At 40.6% G+C, this 20,206-nt stretch overlaps 1 protein-coding gene across 6 annotated transcripts in view; it reads right to left on the bottom strand.

Moving 5' to 3' along the window:
- Positions 1-417: 417 nt before the first annotated feature.
- GMIP (GEM interacting protein) overlaps positions 418-20,206 on the bottom strand; it is a 97,965-nt gene continuing 78,176 nt past the window's right edge. For 5 of the 6 annotated variants that reach the window (XM_079967799.1, XM_079967800.1, XM_079967802.1 and 2 more), the window contains 6 exons: positions 19,641-19,829; positions 18,401-18,538; positions 10,494-10,690; positions 8,424-8,712; positions 5,917-6,028; positions 418-1,748 (listed from right to left, as the gene is read on the bottom strand). In XM_079967799.1, the coding sequence (XP_079823925.1) occupies positions 1,354-1,748; positions 5,917-6,028; positions 8,424-8,712; positions 10,494-10,690; positions 18,401-18,538; positions 19,641-19,829 (1,320 nt within the window). In that variant the 3' untranslated portion in view covers positions 418-1,353. The remainder of the gene's footprint in view (positions 1,749-5,916; positions 6,029-8,423; positions 8,713-10,493; positions 10,691-18,400; positions 18,539-19,640; positions 19,830-20,206) is intronic. The other variant, XM_079967804.1, reaches the window with a different exon arrangement.

The raw sequence follows: 20,206 nt of genomic DNA, 5'->3' as shown, positions 1-20,206 counted from the left end.
TTGCTCTCAAAGTGAACCATTCACAGTGGAATTGGGCATTAAACAGGGATGTGTTATCGCCTTTCATTGCCATGATCCTACACATTGTCGAAGCGAAACTTCCCACCAGGGTAGAAATCATGTATCAAACAGATGGAAAGTTCTTTAATCTGAGTAGGCTGAAAGCAAAGAGTAAAGTTACTGTAACTTCTGTCATAGAGCTTCAATATGCTGATGACAACATAGTGTGTGCACACTCAGAGGATGACCTCCAAACCATCCTAAATATCTTCTCAGAAGCTTACAAAAAGCTTGGCCTGTTGCTCAAAATCCAAAAAACCAAAATGACACTGCAAAGCTTTGCTTCCTGAGAATCTGTTCTCTTTTGTAAAACAAACAAACAAACAAAAAAGAACAAAAACAGTTTGTAGCTCTGAAGACTGCAAAGATGTGTATGAATTTTTTGGGCAATACCCCCTGAAAGCTCAGAAGCAAGAGAGGTAGCTGTTACAAGATTTCCAAAGCTCAGGCAGTGGGGCTCCACTGCCCCCTCGGTATGAACAGCAGCAGTAGAATAAATAATGCACAAAAGTAAGAAATAAAAATAATAGAAGTATGCAAAGTAAGAGAAGTTATGAAACTTTGCTTAATTTGCAAAATTTATATAGGTCATGGAACTCACCTTTCTCAATATTTTGGTATCTTTAAACCTGCCAAATATAGCCCTGCATGTGGCAGTCTGGTCTGGTTGAGCCCCCCATCATGTAGTCTCAGTGTAACGTCATCACCTTTTCAAACCATACCCAGCCCAGGTGGAAAAACCACCCCTGAACCACCCTGGATTTTACTTGAACAGTCATGCCCTGCCCCCAAACACCCCAAATGTGTTTTATCCCCAACACGACCCCTGGAAAAACAGCCACCCCATGCTGGCAAACGACTCCCCTGGGACCTCAAGCAACATCCTGCTATGCCTTAGGCTCTGCCCTTGACTCTTCTTCCCATCAAATGCTCCTGGCTGCCCCCTGGAAGTCGCCCTTCAGCATCAGCCCCATTTCGAGAGACTGCACCAATGGCTTTGTAGCTTTCAGCAACCCAGCAGCTCCGCACTGGCTCCTCGCCTCCATTGCAAAGGCATTGCAAAGCAAGAAATGCAACAGTTAAATCTGGAGGGGGCATCATCCCTCCTAGGTTTCTGTGAGATACCCCCAGGGCTGTTTCTTCCCCAGTTCTCAAGTGTACTCTTAGGTGAACAGCAGTTTTTCCTGCTTTTGCAAAGTTAGGGTCTAGTTATTCCAAATTGTTCCTGGAACTGGAATTCAAGCCCTTTGTCTGGTTTGCTTCCTAAAAAATTAAAACAGAAACATTTAAGGCTCAAGATTCAGTCCTGCTTCCTCCCAATGCATCCACAGGCTCTCCCTCCAGTGGGTTTTCCAGCCCTGCAGGACAGCAGTCTTGACTCCCATTCTGAGTCTGGAACTTGGAGACAATCCTGGCAGTCTCTGGAGTGATCTCAAAGTGCTTGCGCTGCCCTCGAGTGTCTGGCGAGTTGCTGCGGCTGTTTGTACCTTGCTCCAGGAGATGGCTTCCTGCCTCTGAGCCAGCCATGGTAGCAGCCAGCAGGGGCAGACTGGACACTATGGGGGTGAGAGTGCGAGGGTGCTTCACAGGCATCCGGCTGAAGCGCCCCCTGGTCTGTGGGCTGACATTGGCAGCTTCAGGGTCAAGTATAGCGTCATTCTGTTTGGTGCAATCACTGCTGTTCAACTCTGAGTGAGGAGAAGAGACATTACGGAGAATTAGGGAAGCAGACAACCTATTGAATGTATCATCCCAGGAAGCAACAAATCTTAACTTGAAAGATTTCCCAAATCTAAGGATTTAGATATCTTATGGCTAAAAATAAAGGAGGAATTCAAACAGAGTGAAATACATATGGAGAAAAAGCTAGGAGATATGCATGAGTTGATAGACAAGAAAATAGAGGGAGTAGTAGGAGAACTGTCTCCTACTAAAAATATTTAGAAGACTACAGCGGGAAAACTATAACAGAGGAAGAAAGAACTCAATTAAATAAACCCATAAAAGCAGAAGAGATCCAGGATGCGATAAAGAAGAAGAAACCAGGGAAAGCCCCAGGACCGGATGGATTGTCAGCTAAATATTACAAAGTATTAGAAAACCAACTAATGCCAGTGCTATGTGACATCATGAATAACATCTTAAGAGGAGGAAAGATACCAGAGAGATGGAAAGAGGCTCATATTACGATGATTCCTAAACCTGACACGGATAAACTAAATATAAAAAATTATAGGCCTATATCATTATTAAATAACGATTACAAAATCTTTGCAGAGGTGATGGCAAGCAGACTTAAAAAATGTCTAGTAAATTTAATGCATAAAGATCAAGCAGGATTCCTCCCAAATAGGTTACTCAAAGATAATGTAAGGCATATCATAAACATCATTGAATATCTGGAGTGTAAGAATGAAATACCTGCAGCGCTGATTTTCATCGATGCTGAGAAGGCATTTGATAATGTTTCATGGCAGTTCCTACTAAAAAGCATGGAGAAAGCAGGGCTAGAGGGCGAATTCATGGAAGGAATAAAAGCAATTTATTCGAACCAATCTGCTAAATTGATTATAAACAACAATTTAACAAATTCATTCAAAATTGAAAAAAGAACAAGACAGGGATGCCCTCTATTCCTGCTTTTATTCATTATGGTATTGGAGGTAATCACGAACAAAATAAGAGTAACACCAGAGATTTGAGGGTTCAAAGTAGGAACGAAAGAATACAAACTAAAAGCGTACGCAGATGATTTGATGTTATCCTTAGAAGAGCCGCAAAAAAGTGTTAGTAAGGCTTTGGAAATACTAAAAGAGTATGGTAAACTATCCGGTTTTAAGTTAAATAAATTAAAGACAAAAATGTTGACCAAAAATTTGGGAAAAGATGAAAGAGAAAAATTAGAGATACAGAATGGAATCAAGGTGGTTAAAAAAATATAATATTTGGGAATTTGGCTAACTACAAAAAACATAAACTTAATTCAGGACAATTATTTTACAACATGTAAGGAAGTTAAAAAAGATCTAGATACGTGGGACAGAGTAAAACTTTCGTGGTCGGGAAGGATGGCGGCAATAAAAATGAACATACTCCCAAAAACGTTATTTTTATTCCAAAACATTCCAGTGATTAGAGGTTCCACAATGTTTAAAGATTGGCAAAAAACTCTTTCGAAATTTATATGGCAAGGGAAAAGACCGAGAATTAGATTCAAATTACTCACAGATCGGAAAGAAAGAGGGGGATTCTCGGTGCCAAACCTGAAATTATATTTCGAAGCCTCCTGCCTTTGCTGGATCAAAGATTGGATTAATTTGGAAAACACTGACCTGCTAGACCTAGAAGGCTTCAACAACAGATTCGGTTGGCATGCCTATTTGTGGCTAAATAAAGAAAAGGTACATAAAGGTTTTTCAAACCATATTATCAGAGGGCCACTATATGAAGTTTGGGAGAAAAATAAAAAACTTTTGGAATGGAAAACACCCTGGTGGCTATCACCAATTGACATCCTAACAACCAAAAAAGCAAACATGGAAGGAGGAAGACTGACTTATGAAGACCTACTGATAAGATCCGAAAGCGGCTGGAAATTGAGAACATATGAGGAGTTGAAAGATAAATTAACAGGCTGGCTGCAATCTCATCAAATAAATGCAGTATGGAAGGAAGATAAAAAAGTAGGGATAAATGAGAAAAAATCTAAATTTCAGATAGAAATAATTGAAGGTAAAACCAAGTTATTATCTAAAATGTATAACATATTATTAGAATGGGACACTAAAGATGAAGAAATAAAGGAGGTCATGACAAAATGGGCAATGGACTTGGGATACAACATAGAATATGATAAGTGGTTGAAATTATGGAGCAGTGGAATGAAATTCACGGCATGCATTACGCTTAGAGAAAATTTGGAAAAAATGATGTATAGGTGGTACATCACACCGGCAAAACTAGGGAAAATGTACAAAACAGGAAATAAGGCTTGCTGGAAGTGTAAAATCAAAGAAGGCAATTTCTACCATATGTGGTAGACCTGCGAAGAAATGAAGAAGTTCTGGGAACTTGTTTATAATGAGTTAAAAAAATTATTTAAATACACTTTCCCTAAAAGACCAGAAGCCTTCTTACTAGGAATAATTGGGGATGAAATTAAAAAAGAAGATAAGACACTATTCCAATATGCAACAGTAGCAGCTAGAATATTAATAGCACAAAATTGGAAAAGCCCAAACACCCCAACTATCAGAGATTGGCAAACAAAATTATTTGAATATGTTGAACTAGCAAAAATGACGCAAAAAAATAGAAACTAAAAAAATACAAAGTTTATTAGTGACTGGAATAAATTTATGGTATACATTGAAGGAAACTATAGCTGCAGAAAAAAGAAAGAAGTTTTATTAAGAAGCCCGAAATCGGGAGGGAAAGAAGTCAATAGGTATGTAGAGGAAAGATTTAAAGATCTAAAGATATAAAGATTTAAGGAAGAAGACAAAGAATTGTAATGGAAACTGATGCTATTTTTGTGTTATGTATGGATATTTCTTTTGAAATTGTTGATTTGTTTTTTCTTTTGGTTATTTAAGTGAAATTCAATAAAAAGAAATTAAAAAAAAAGAAAGATGTCCCAAAGCAATGCTTATTAAAAGTTAATGACGAGGAAAGTTCCTCTTTGATCACTTCCTTTGTTGGGCTTCCCCAAGCACTGGAGTTGAGGTGGAGAGACACTGGGAGGAAAATGGTGGTTTTAATCCATGGCAGAGATTTAAATAAAGCAGGAATGATGGGACAAGGAGTTGTTGTTTTTTAAAAAAACAAAATAAAACCTAGTTTTATGATGGAAAAATAGCAGAGATGGATGCAACACAGAAGCTAACACAACAGAGCCTTTCTAAACTTCCTTCTTGCTGTACTCAAACCTTGTTTTAAACTGCCATTCCCCCCCCCCGCAGCATCACTTCTGCCTGCTCTATTCAAACCTCTGCCATTATTTAAAATCACCAGTGTTCCTCCATCCCTGCTTTATTGAAACCTCTGCCATTGTTTAAAACAACCACTTTTTTTCCTCTCTGTGTGACTTTGCAGCCCTGTTTCACTCATTTCTCTGCCATTGTTTAAAACTGCAATTTTCCTCTCAGTGTCTCTTTATCTCCCTTTACTCAAAACTTCTGTCATTGTTTAGAACAGTCCCTTCCCCCTGCTTTCGGTGTATCTCCCTGTATCTCCAGTACTCAAACTTCTCCCTTTCCAGTTCCTTAGCTGCCTCATGTGAGAGATATAAAATACTCCATAGTACTTTCATACAATGTTTTGACAATGAAGGTCCTTTAGTCAAACCTCTGCTGTGGTTTAAAATCACCATTTTTCTTTCAGTTCTCTCTATCTCTGCTTTACTCAGATGTCTGCCATTTCTTTAACCACTTCCCCCCTCTCACTGTCTCTCCCTTCCTACTCCTATGCCATGACCTCTGCTGTTGCGCAACCTGCCCTCACTTTTGCACCCCCACAGCACCATGACTTCACGCCAAACCAGGAGTGATGTGGCAATACAAATCCTCCTATGGGGGGGTCATACCTTTCTTATTATATCGAGATACATCATTTGGGTTTGGCCATTCTAATACTAGAGCAGGCAAAATTTAGAATGCAGTGGCTTCTCGAAATGTTGATATAGAAACATTATCTAGAGAGACAGGGTGTATGGAAGTTATGAGGGAGACATTGTGGATCTTAATGGTTTGGAGGAAGAGTGGGGCACTGTTGAACCTGAAGAATACAATATTCTCTCCCCAAAATAGGAACCAATATTCTTTAAATGCCTGATCAGGATCTAGGAAAGAACTTTACCTATAGATTCCCCACTTTCAGGAAAGTGGGTTTCCTCCATACACTGCTTCTGCCTGGCAGAATCCACAGCAGTGCTATTGTCTTCATCCAGATACGGCTTAGAGGAGGACTTCTGTTGGAAGGAAAAGCCATGTTTGTGAATCTGTGTATTGCGCTCCCCATATAGCCACGCCTGTATGAAGGTGTGGCTGCTGCAAGAAAAGCAAACTTGCAAAAGGACTTTCAAAAAGTTAGAATCAGAGTTAGAGGGAAAGAATCCCATTATTATGTGTGTATATAATCATTTAATTACAGAATTTCATTTAAAAGTTTTAAATTCAAGTGCCACATTTTTTTAAAAAAATGTGTGGGGGGGAGTATTTTCATTATTTTATAAATATTTTTGTTTCAGAATGTTCCCTGTTGAAACATCCATTTTGCTCACATTTTGTTTTCAGAATTTGAAACTGGTCATTGCCATTTGTCGTATTATGTGCTTTTGAAATGTCAAAAAATGGATCTATTCTGATAAAGTTGAAATGTTGGCAAAATTTCGCTCCCCCCACCCCCATACACTGCTTGGCAATTTATTTTTAAAAATTGAGATCCTTGTAAAATGTAGAACATTGGTGTCTCCATCGCAGTTTGCACCACATGCAGACTGACAAGCTCAGAAGAAAAGATGGAGGCAACAGAATATGAGAAATGAGGGATCCTTGTATGCCCAGTGATCATAAGGCCTGTTACTCATATTGGCAGTAGTCTTAGAACCAAGGTATGTGCTGAGCAGAAGCACATGGATTGTACTGCGTCAAACTACAGATCAGGGACTGCATTTTGAATTTTGTCCCATAAAACACTGCTTGCATATATAAAGCTTAGGAGAAGAGTTCTAGGCTAATTTTTCCCTTGACATGTTAGGTTTTCATGTGCAAAAGGTCATGCATATGTGACTCAAACATGCAATTCCTTTACTTGTAGCAAAACGGGGTTCAGTCCAAAACAAAACCATCATGTGATTCTTCCACAGCTCAGCTCTTATAGTAAATTCAGAAGTGGTCCACATTACCTAGTACCATTAACCTTGACTAGTAACAGCTTGATATGTCTCAAAAAATAAAAAATAAAATAAAAATCACCTGAGATCTTTTAGTTATAGAAACCAATGGTAGCTGTCAGTGAGGTGACCTGGCTCTCCCAGCTTCCAAGCACCGTATGCCGCAGGCACTTATAGAAGGAGCTTGGCCCTGGGCAATACAGTGGAGCCAGTCCATTGCTCTTGCCCTTCTGTGCCTGCACAGTGCTGAGCTCCCTGGGCCTCAGCTGCCTCCCTCCAGGAAGCTGGGAGAGCAGCAGCATCTCAGCCCACCAACAGCGACTGGATACCAAGGACGGAATATGTGGCCACATGTAGGGAAGGCATTTGTTATAACCTGGCTATTTTCACCCCTGTCCTGACCTTAGCAGCTACAGGACAACAACATGGTATGATCATTTTTCTCCTGACCTGGATATAGTCATGTTGTCCCACCAATGTCAAATACTCTTTTTATACATGATGATTTCTATATTGAATCTGGCATCCTGTGTTTTTGGAATTACTGTATTTTTCCATGTATAAGACAATGTTTTTGGCTAATTTTTAAAGTCATAAATTGGGTTAGGGTTAGGGTTTATACAGAGATGGGGGACGCGGGTGGCGCTGTGGGTAAAACCTCAGTGCCTAGGACTTGCCGATCGCATGGTCGGCGGTTCGAATCCCCGCGGCGGGGTGAGCTCCCATCTTTCGGTCCCAGCTCCTGCCCACCTAGCAGTTCGAAAGCACCCCTAAGTGCAAGTAGATAAATAGGTACCGCTTTATAGCGGGAAGGTAAACGGTGTTTCCGTGTGCTGCGCTGGTGCTGGCTCGCCAGAGCAGCTTTGTCACGCTGGCCACGTGACCCGGAAGTGTCTTCGGACAGCGCTGGCCCCCGGCCTCTTAAGCGAGATGGGCGCACAACCTTAGAGTCTGACACGACTGGCCCGTACGAGCAGGGGTACCTTTACCTTATACAGAGATGGTGAATACATAGGAGTTTTAAGAAACACTACTTACCTTCCTGCGTCTGCCATGAAAAAGCTGCCAGAACCAGTTCTGCCAGCCATCACAGGCTGATTGCCGGGAGGATCTTTAAATTTTCTAGCAAATGTCTGGGTTGGATTGTGTATTTGGCAGGGGGACTGGGGGTTACACTTTGCCCACTTGGCCAAAAAAAGGTCAACAACCTTCTGCTGCCACCAATCATCCAGATTTTCACTTCTAGAGATATGGCAACCCTAAAATATCGATTTCTTAATTTTGGGTTCAAAAAAATAGGGGTCGTCTTCTACATGGGAGCATCTTATACACAGAAAAATACGGTACTTCCCCTATTCTTAGCACCACCATTTTGAGGGGTGCCCATGGAAGTATATCTGTAGAGGCAATGTGGGAAGGAGTAGGGAAAAGAAGGGAAGCATGTGCTTGGGAATACCGCCCCCACTCCTACCTCAGAAGGTGCATCAACATCTCTTTCACTGCTTGAAAGAGCTTCATTGGTAATTGCTTCTTTCAAAGAGTTTTCACGTTCACAAAGCACAGATGGAGGCAGGTCATCCATCCCAAAAATCCTTTCGTAGTTGAGGATAAGAAACTCAATCAGCTGGGACTGGTATCCTGAGTCCACGAGGCACGACATGGAAACTTCATTGCTCAAGGGAGGGTGGATTAGTGTGGGCCCAAATATGATCCCCAGGTTGTTGGGAGACATCTTGTTATCCTCATATCTCTCAGCCACTCTTGAGGGGGGAGGAGAGAGAATGAATCATCAAAGGTCTGAACCTAAACATTTTCCAGAAATGGGAGACACTGAGGTGCTTAGGCTACATTTTCAGTAAGGTAGGTAGTCATTTTCATTTTGTGACTTTGTGGATTCAGGGCTTCTCCACTTCATTCTGAAAAGCATCTCCATGGTTGGCATGCATGGCATGGGTCCTTCATCACTGGTGCCATTCAATAGGGGCTGTGACACTTAGGCAACTGCATTCCACATGGTACAGCAATGATGATAATGTCAGAGAAGGGATCACATTTTCCCAGCAGTATAATATTGCTGCTTGAGTACTGGAAAAATACAATACCCCTTCAGGAGTGCTACCTTGAGGGAAGAGCCTAGACCCTACATAAGACATGAATAACCATTATAGCTTTATACTATTGGTGCAAAAGTAGTTGTGCTAACCTATCACCTGAGGTTCCCCTCACCTTGCAAGGATTTACTCTGGAGTTACCCTCTTCTCTTTACAATCTTCTGTTTTGTAGAAACACAGGAATCTTCCTTATACAAAGTCAGATTATTTGTCCATCTAGCCTAATATTGTCTACTTTGACTGGCAGCAGCTCTCCAGGGCTCCAGGCAGAGATCTTTTCCATCATCTGCTCCCCAATTGTTTGAACTAGAGATGCTGGGGATTGAAAACATGCGTTCTGCACATGAGCCTAGCCAGGATTTTTGTTGTGGGGGCAGTCAAAGTTGTTGAGCCCCCCTTGGCTATGCCCATGGTTCTGCAACTGAGCTGTGAATCTCCCTGCATAAGAATTTCCAAATCATTAGTTGCAGAACTTTAGCAAGATGGAGAGGTTTTTGTATGAGGTTTGGGGGTGACTGGGTCTCACGTGAATTGACTAAGTGGTCTGAATCCTATTCCATGACTGATCTTCTTATAGAGCAACCCCGGGGAAACTTCAAGGATCACTGGATTCAGGTTTACCACCATTTCCCTAGAAGAAGATGCCACTAAGGTTGTGTGACATATGTTTGCATCAATGCGCAGCTCTGCCCTTAAGGAAGATGCAAACAGGTTTTTGTGGCTTGTGGAAGCTATTCTCAATTTTTGAATTCTTGACCAGATACCATTTTAAAAGCATCTGGGGATGGAAAACATAAATTTCATACAGCACTATAGCTTCGGGGGTGGGGGCTAGCTAGGTTTTTTGCCCTGGGTGAAGCTTCCAGAGGGGCGCCATTGAGGCTCCCAGTCTACGTGTGTGTGAACATAAATGCACATGGGGTGTCAAACTGGGTCTGACTTGCGTGAAATAAAGTCTAGCTTTGCCCCTGGTTTTATATGTTCTACTGGTAGCCTGAGCCCTTGGGAGAAAGCAGGACACCCAAGTATCATGCAGATAAACACAGGCAGTGGCGTAGGGAGCCCCAATGAGACCTGGGGTGGGTGGGTGCACACTGCTTCATAGGGCCCTGGGCTTTCTAGGTATGAGTGGCTTTGTGTTTGCCCTGCAGCTTTCCCCTGCAAAACACTCTTTATTGCTGAATTGGAACAAATGGCAATCTGCAGAAAACCCAGTTGCCATTTGGTCCATTTCAGAAGGAAACAGCAGGTTTTCCCAGGGGAAAGTGGCAGGGCAAACAGAGGTGTGGACCAATGGATCTGTATTGAAACTGGATACTTAACTCTTAAGGATATTTATACCCCACTTTAGAGCTTTGCAAAGAGCATCCAAAGCAGCCCTTATTCCTACAAGAAAAGAGCTAAGGAGTCACTGCTGGTCTCTCTGTTACCTGTAGAGGTGAGCAATGAGGTGCCGTAATGTGTTATAATTTGTCGGTAGCAGTTTGCGCAGTAAATCCTTTGTACTCTTGATGGGATCTGCCAAGGTCTTGGCATCAGCCCCTGTTCTGTATTCCATTCTCTGCACGCTCCTGGAGAGAGCCATGAAATCATCATACAGCTCGTATGGGAGCACAGGACTGGAAAGCTGTAAGAAGAAGGGAGGAGAAGATTTAGAAAACCCCCCCTTTACATGTGACTGCAAACGTTTTCAGAGAAATGAGCGAACCACTTCCAGCAGAAGGTAAAGGTAAAAGCTCTTGTTTTCAAATATACCTTCCTTTTATTTTAATTGTATTGTTTTATTATGTCATCGTTTGCTGTCCTGGGCTCCTTTGGAAGAGCTAGATAGAAAATAATTAATTGATCATCACAATCTTGTAAAAAATGCTGGTCTCCCAGGAGAAGAGCCTTCCTCCCTCAGCCACAGATCTACCATAGCATCTGGAGAGCCTACAGCTGCTTTCGACAGTACAAAGAACAATGGAAAATAGAGAGCAGAGCAGATGCAACAGAACCATGGGCAGTCATGGGATGCCCTAACTACTCCAGGCAGGGGTCACCGACATTTTGGGGGGCCATTTGAAACCACAACAAAACAAATTAAAAAAAACCCCTGGAGATTGCTTGGTAATTTTTAATACCATTGAAATGAAGAATACAATATTAAAAACGAGCTTTAAAAGAAAGTTAGTGATTGGAGACCGTCCAATCATTATTTTCAAAGAAATTCCAGTTAGGATTCTCCGCAAAAGGGAAGGATATACTCAGCTGACAAGTGTGTTGAAAAGAAATGCAATCCAATATAAATGGGAATTCCCAGAAGGGGTTTCTTTCTATTACAAGAATAAAAAATTCAAGTTGACAGATACACTTGAAGCAGAAAAGTTCCTGAGAAGATACGAAAAAGATTTGGGTAGAGAGGAGGCAAGACAGCAAGGAGGTGACCTGGTTGTGGGGGGGGCAGGGGGGGACGGAGCCGGGGGTGGGGGTGGGGGGTCAGAGGAGGAAACGGAGGATTCAAAGTCGGAGGAAGAAGAAGAAGGAGAAGGCAGAAAATCTAAAAGAAGGAATAATACCAGATTATAAAGCAGAAATAAGGATAAAGTGAACCTAGCAATAACCCAAAATGTCTCTTAAGTTTTTTTCGTGGAATGTGAACGGCTTTAACGATAAGCCCAAGAGAAATAAATTTGAAAAGATTATAAAGAAAAAAAACATTGATGTCATTTGTTGCCAAGAAACCCATGTTGCTAAAAAACACAAGCATATTCTAATAAATAAAAGGTTGGGAATAGAATTCATTAATTCAGATTCTAAGAAAAAGAGAGGAGTCGTAATTTATGCGAAAGAGAAATTAGAACCCAAACAAATATGCAAAGATGAGGAAGGAAGAATCTTAGGAATCCAAATTAATTACCAGGGAGAGAGAATAAATGTGGTAACAGTCTATGCCCCAAACTCAAATAGAATGGAGTTTTTTAAAAAATTGGAACAACTTTTATTAGATTTAGATAACAACAAACTAGTCCTACTTGGAGATTTAAACGCGGTGCCGACACCAGAATTAGATAGAAACACAAGGAAAAAAAATTTAAACCAAGGGAAATTACCAAAATCGTTTAATGATTTGGAAGAAAATCTGGACTTAATAGATATATGGAGATATAGAAACCCCACAACGAAACAATTTACCCACTTCTCTGAACCACACCAGAGTTGGAGCAGACTGGATCAAATATGGATTTCGAGAGAATTAGTAATAAGAACGGAGAGATGTGAAATTTTACCCAGAACTTTATCGGATCACAGCCCAATAACATTACAATTAAAATGGAAGACCCAAGGTCTGTACAGATGGAGAATGAATGACTACCTATTTGAAAAAGAAGAAGTGATCGAAAAAGCAAAAACCACTATAAAAGATTATTTTGCTTTAAATATTAACAAAGAGACTGGAATAGATATAGTATGGGATGCCAGTAAGGCAGTGTTAAGAGGTCTTCTGATACAACAAAACTCCCAAAGAAAAAAGGCTAAGGAAAGAAAAAAAGAAGAATTAATCCTTCAACTGAAAGAATGTGAAAAAAATATGATAAAAAATCCAAAAGATGATTGCCATAAGCAACAATATAAAATGCTCCAAACACAATATTCAACATTAATAAGCCAAGAGGTTGAATGGGGAATAAAGTTAATGAAACAAAAGTTCTTCGAATCAGCAAATAAAATTGGAAAATTTCTGGCGTGGCAACTGAGGAAAAGAAGAAAATGTAGCATCATAAACAAAATAAAAGTAGATGACCAAGTTCTGGAAGATCCTAAAATAATAAAAAAGCACTTCCTTAAATTTTATATGAACTTATACAAAAGAGAAAAAGAAGATTTAACGAACATTATAAAATACCTAGAAGAAAATAGTCCAAAAAAAATAACAGAAGAAGAAAGAACCGCCTTAAACAGACCCATAAAAATAGAGGAAATTCGAGAAGCGATCAAGAGGATGAAATTAGGAAAAGCCCCAGGACCAGATGGTTTATCAGCTAAATATTACAAGGTCCTAGAGGAATATATAACACCAGTACTATGTGATGTTATGAATGAGATATTAAGAGGAGGAAAAATGCCAACATCCTGGAAAGAAGCCTACATTACCTTGATCCCAAAACCAGATTCAGATAAACTTAATATTAAGAATTACAGACCGATTTCACTACTGAACAATGATTATAAAATCTTTGCAGACATAATGGCACATAGACTTAAAAAATGTTTAATTAGCCTTATACACAGTGATCAGGCCGGCTTCCTTCCTAATAGACAAATAAAAGACAACATCAGACATACAATAGACATTATTGAATATCTAGAATGTCATAACGAAATCCCTGCCGCTTTAATGTTCGTTGACGCCGAGAAGGCTTTCGATAATGTCTCCTGGGGTTTTCTAATAAAATGTCTGGAAAAAACAGGGATAGAGGGCACATTCCTAGAAGGAGTTAGAGCAATATACACACAACAAAGGGCCAGATTAATTATAAATAACAACCTGACAGAACAGTTTGAAATAGCAAAAGGTACTCGACAGGGGTGCCCTCTATCACCGCTGCTGTTTATCATAGTCTTAGAAACAATTACAAATAAGATAAGGAAAACCCCAGAGATCCGTGGTATAAAAATCGGCGCGAATGAACATAAATTGAAAACATATGCAGATGACCTTATGTTGTCATTGGAAGAACCAAAGGAGAGCATCGGCAAAGTCATAAAATTACTAGAAGAATTTGGAAAACTATCGGGATTTAAATTGAACAAAGAAAAAACCAAAATAATGACTAAAAATATGAAAGAAGACATCATAAATGAGCTTGAAAGACAAACTGGAATTAAAATAACCAAAAAAGTAAAATATCTTGGAATTTGGATAACTATGAAAAATATAAATTTGATGGAAAATAATTATAAGAAAACATGGAAAGAGATAATGAAGGACTTGGATATATGGAACAGATTACACCTCTCGTGGTTGGGCAGAATGGCGGCAATTAAAATGAGTTTATTACCCAAATTACTCTTCTTATTCCAGAACATCCCAATAATTAGGGGAATTGCAATTTTTAAAGAATGGCAGAGACTACTTTCCAAATTTATTTGGCAGGGAAAAAGACCCAGAATTAAATTTAAATTGCTTACAGACCAAAGAGATAGGGGGGGTCTTGCGGTCCCAAATCTGAGGTTATATTATGAGGCCGCATGTCTTTGTTGGGTAAAAGACTGGATCGTCATAAAAAATAGAGAGATGTTAGATCTAGAGGGGTTTAACTTAAGATTCGGTTGGCACGCTTATCTATGGCGAGATAAGGGAAGGGTTCATAAAGGTTTTTCTAATCATATTTTCAGAGGGCCACTATTGGAAGTCTGGGAAAGGAATAAAAAATTGCTGGAGCAGAAGACACCCTGGTGGCTATCACCAATTGATATTTTAACAATTAAAAAATTAAACATTAAGGGGGAACGATGGACGTATGAGGACTTATTAACCAAAACAGAATCCGGGTGGAGGATTAGACCATACGAAGAAATAAAAAATAAGTTGACTGGTTGGATTCAATATCATCAAATAAATTCTATGTGGACGGAAGATAAAAAGATTGGAATAAATGAGAAAAAATCTAGATTCCAGATTGAAATAATAGAAAGTAAAACAAAATTACTATCAAAAATGTATAACCAGTTGCTTGAGTGGGACACCAAGGATGAGGAAGTAAAGGAGGTGATGGTGAGGTGGGCGGTAGATCTAGGGTATAATATAGAGTTTGATAAATGGAAGGCTTTATGGTGTAAATATATGAACTTTTCAGCATGCACGACACTTAAGGAAAATATGTACAAGATGATGTACAGATGGTACATAACGCCGATAAAATTGCATAAAATTTATAGAACAGGCGACAAACTGTGTTGGAAATGTAAGAGTAAAGAGGGCGAATTTATTCACATGTGGTGGACGTGCGAGATTCTCAAAAAATTCTGGGAATCTATCTATAATGAATTAAAAAAAAAATTCAAATATACGTTTGTTAAAAAACCTGAAACCTTCCTGCTGGGGATAATTGGCAAAGATATTAAAGAAGAAGAACCCTTCTTCAATACGCAACAGCGGCCGCTAGAACCCTCATAGCACAGTACTGGAAAACAGCAAAAACCCCAACATTAAAGGAGTGGCAATTTAAATTAATGGATTACTTAGAATTGGCAAAATTGACTCAGAAAATAAGAAATCAAAAAAGTACAAAATTTAGTAATGAATGGGATAAATTTAGAATATATATGGAAATAGAGACAAGGGGAAAATCAAAATGTTAATCAGAAATATAGATGTATTTTTTTAAAAAAAAAAATCACAGTAGGCATGAGATAACGCTTACTACGTTATAAATTTTATTTTGGAATAGATACAGCAGAAAGATAATTAAGATAACATTATCCGAAATCGAGATAAAGGGAAGTCGATCAATGTTGTTGTAAAATTAATGTTGTGTTGTTTAAGTTGTAAAATTAATGTTGTGTTGTTAAAGTTGTGTTGTTTATGTTGTACGTATTTTATGTTCTTTTTCTTTTCTTTTTTTCTTTTCTTTTTATGTTTATTTCATTTACTTTTGTCTGTTGTATGTCTGTGAAATATAGTTATGCAAAACTTAATAAAAATATTAAAAAAAAAAAATGAAAATTGTTTTGGTCACCATAAACCCACACCCACATGCACAAACACTTCAACCAAACCCTAGAGATGGGAAGGGAAATTGATTCAGTTTGCATTTAAAGAAGAAGATACAGTACCTAATTCACACACTGTGAAAAAATGCAGGTACTGGAACAGAGCCATGCTTCAAAATTCACACTTTTCTGTAATTAGCAGCACAGTTCTCCAGCCCAGCAATGTGCACAAAAATACATATAGTTGAGAAAAATGTGCACAAAACTGCCTATATTAGAGAAAATCACATGCAAAAATGCATTATATTAGAGGAAACAGCACAGCTCTGGGGGAAATGTGCATAGTAGAAGTAAGATGGTATACAAGTACATGCATATGAGGAGAGGTTTGCCCTAAAACACTTATGATTTTTATGAGGACTTTAATCTTTTTAAAAAATTGCAAAGAAATGTGGAATTGTGGAGAACTGAATGTTGGAAAAATGTGAAACCGAAATTGCCCATTTTGCCCATTTCTACTAAGCACACACCACAACCTATTCTACCGGCTACAACAGAATGCTTCTTTTGAGCCTAATTTCAGTGAAAGCTGAGGCTCCTGGTGACCCCTGAATTAAGGGTTACTGTGCACATACGCAATAAATAAAAATACATAATAAAACTAGTTAGAAATATCAGGGAATAAAGGAACAGAAGGAGCAGAATAACTACAGATTGGGGCACGTGCTGTGCAACTCATGAGCAAGCAAGAAGGAGCAGCAATGCCACAATAAATACGGAACTGAAATATTTACTTTCTGAAAATGAATTGAAGTTTAAAAGAGAATTAAGCACCCATTTAGTAAATTTACTAATTAGTGCTTCTTGTGGGAATTACTATTTCTAGGATGAAACTGCTTTCATTTTCCTTATTTTTCTGATATTTCTTGTGAAACAGAGGAGTTTTTGAGACATAAAAAGCAACAGCAAAGTCATAAAACAAGGATGGCGCAAGTTGGGCCTGTAGTTGAGTGCCCATGCTTCGGGTGCTAGTTGTCTGTACTTGTTTTCAGGATTTTCCTTCTGTCCATGCCCCTCAACAGTGAGTCAGTATTTGTTGTCTACAGCAGGGACAACCAACTCCCAAGAGACTGCGATCTACTCAAAGAAAAAAAATATGGCAGTGATCTACCCCCTTTTTGGGGTGTTCAGGTCATTTTTTTTATGGAGGAAAGTCGAAGTTGTTAAGCTTTTTTTAGAGGGGCAGCTCTGAAATGTTGAGTTTTCTTTTGGGGGAAAAGTCACTCACCAAAAGATTGATCAGGAAACAAAAAGCCTCACAGGGGAGGACAGGGCAAGGGGCCAGGGTCAGGTTCTATTTTTATAATGAATGATTTTAGAGTGTTATGTTGTGTTGTACTGTTTTATTGTTGTTAGCCGCCCTGAGCCCAGCTTCGGCTGGGGATGGTGGGATATAAATAAAATTTATTATTATTATTATTATTAATAAACAAGACTAATGTAGAGTGTCTAGGACTTGCCGATCAGAAGGTCGGCGGTTCGAATCCCTGTGACGGGGTGAACTCCCGTTGCTCGGTCCCTGCTCCTGCCAACCTAGCAGTTTGAAAGAACGTCAAAGTGCAAGTATATAAATAGGTACTGCTCCAGCGGGAAGGTAAACGGCGTTTCCGTGTGCTGCTCTGGTTCACCAGAAGCGGCTTAGTCATGCTGGCCACATGATCCAGAAGCTGTACGCCGGCTCCCTCGGCCAATAAAGCGAGATGAGCACCGCAACCCCAGAGTCAGCCACGACTGGACCTAATGGTCAGGGGTCCCTTTACCTTTAATGTAGAGTGTGTGGGAGTTTTGTAGTCAAACCTAACAATGCATACCTGTGCTAGTTAGTATGTGAAGGGGTTAAGGACTACAGAGTTCAAAATTACTAGAGTAGACTCTGTGATGTCACATCCCCTTTCCTCCAAGGAGGGAGGAACTAAAGGTTTCATATTCCTTCCCCTCTCCCTTTGAACCATATAAGTTGAGCAGATGTCTGAGCCTGGGACTTCAGACTCAGTCCACATGTTTGAGAATCACTTCTGTATTTTGTAAGCAAGAATACCTTACTTGTGTTGTTTCTGCTGTAGCATTGAACAACGCATGAGTGAGACCTGTGATTACTGAAATAAAGCATTTAAACTTACTAAAAGTTGTGGTCTATTAAGCTCAAGAGGGGCAGAGGCAGGGGAGAACTGTAAGCACTCATATTGGGACATTTAAAAGTCTAACGACCTATATTTCCCATGCTTTGTAAACGCAGTCTAGATCTGTGTTTTAAACTCTGCTGGGGGCTGCTTTGGCTGAAGTCAAGCCCCACACCCTATTTCTGAATTCATGCAGTCAGCTGCTTTTCTTTGTAGTTCCCCACACACCTGGGACTTCAGGATTAATTGGTATTCACCAGTTATTTCCCAACAGTTGCATGTTTATTTTTTTATATTACATTTGTTTCCACCTTTAGATAAAATAGCACACACACCCGAAAAGGGTTGGAGATGTGTAGCTTCATGAGTTCCCAGAGTCTGCTAAAGACATAAACTTTGGGAAACCACTCTCAGGTTTAGAGAAATGAAATTCTAAGGATGTCTCCCCCTCCATTTCTTACCTCCTTAAGGAAATGTTTAAGGACTCCAGTGATGTCATGGGGTGAATGATCCGAGAGCTCCACCAGCCTCCAGCCACTCTCAAAGGCCTGACACAGCCTCTCCACCCGTGATTTGGCTCCACTGATGCGGTAAATGCCCTGCGTCAAGGACAAAAAAGAGACTGGGCCTGAGGCCACCGCACATGATGCATGTGTCAGAAAGGGACCTGGGATTTCTTTCTGACTCAGCAGGGAGGCGGAGGTGTGTGTGCATGAGACTGGACTGCTAGCACATGAAACTGGGAAATCCACTTGGACTGAAACTCTGAGGCAGCTCTTGAAGGCCACGAGCAGACGCCTTAGCTCACCAGGAAGTTAGGGCTACCGCGCAGAGTGAAAGAAAGAGTCTAGGGATGCCTCACAACTCTCTGACCCCCCCCCACTGTTTCCACCCCCCAGTTTCTGCACCTTCCCTGAACTGCTGCAATACAGACACGCAAAGAAGCAGACAACCTGTCTTTTCTTCATAGGTCCTGCCACAGCACAGTCTGCTCCTCATTAGAGGTGAGGCTGTTCATCACCTTAAAAATTCCCAATGACTGGGAACTCCCACCACTGTCTCCTTCTTACTGTGACAATGGCGGATATAAAATTCTTCACCAGCAGAAAAGCTCAATTCTTCACCAGAAATCCTGTTCTGGTCCCTGCTTATTTGTGGGATTTCACCAGGCATGACTCACACATTTCTTTAGGATTAATGTCTAGAATTTTTTTTTGCTCTGGTTTGCTGCACTTGCACAGAACTGAGGAATACAAATGAGCCAATCATAGTCTAAAAAAGGTAAAGGTACCCCTGCCCGTACGGGCCAGTCTTGACAGACTCTGGGGTTGTGCGCCCATCTCACTTAAGAGGCCAGGGGCCAGCGCTGTCCGGAGACACTTCCGGGTCACGTGGCCAGCGTGACATCGCTGCTCTGGCCAGAGCCAGAGCCAGAGCCAGAGCCGCACACGGAAACGCCGTTTACCTTCCCGCTGGTAAGCGGTCCCTATTTATCTACTTGCACCCGGAGGTGCTTTCGAACTGCTAGGTTGGCAGGCGCTGGGACCGAGCAGCGGGAGCACACCAGTTACTCAATTAATTCAGCCTTTATGTTTGGGCAGCAGACATATGTTTATGTCTTTATGTTTTGCTGCTCACTCTGGGTTCTGAGAGGTATGGAGTTTGAGCACTGATGGATTTCTGCATGCAGGGACAAGTTACCTGCACTCCCAGGGCACGCCTTTCTATTTCCGAGGTACACTTTGCCACAATGAATGGCACTTCTTCTGGGAAATCCCGTGACACTTGAAGGAAGTCTATCCCAAAGAGCGATGCCCGTGCCGGCAGTTTCTGGTGACCACAGCTGATGAGGAGGCTCTCCAGGCATTTCTTGTGACAGGTCAGGCAGCACTGCAAATGGCCCAAAGATCCCGTGTTACTCTGGCTGAACTCTTTCCCAGCCCCAAAGGGGCCCCTTGCTAATTTCTCACATCTCAGTACTCTGAGGCAGGTGTAATGCACCAACAGCAGAGGAAAAGCATTTCCATTTGTGCTTCATTCTCTTTTCCAGGTTCCACATCCAGACACAGGGGGAGTCAGAGCACAAACTCCAACTTCTTTTACATGTCTCATTCACATTGGCAATCAAATCTCATTGAAAAACATTCATCAAGTGGAGTTAACTTCACACAAGTGGAGTGTGTGAGGATATGGCGAATGTTCAGGACAGCCTGTCTCAGGGCAAAACACGGAACTAGATTAGTAGATTTACAGCAGCATCCTATTTA

Source organism: Podarcis cretensis (genome assembly GCF_951804945.1).
Source record: "Podarcis cretensis genome assembly, chromosome: 2".
NCBI classification, from domain to species: domain Eukaryota; kingdom Metazoa; phylum Chordata; class Lepidosauria; order Squamata; family Lacertidae; genus Podarcis; species Podarcis cretensis.
This window is presented reverse-complemented; position numbering and strand designations above follow the sequence as displayed.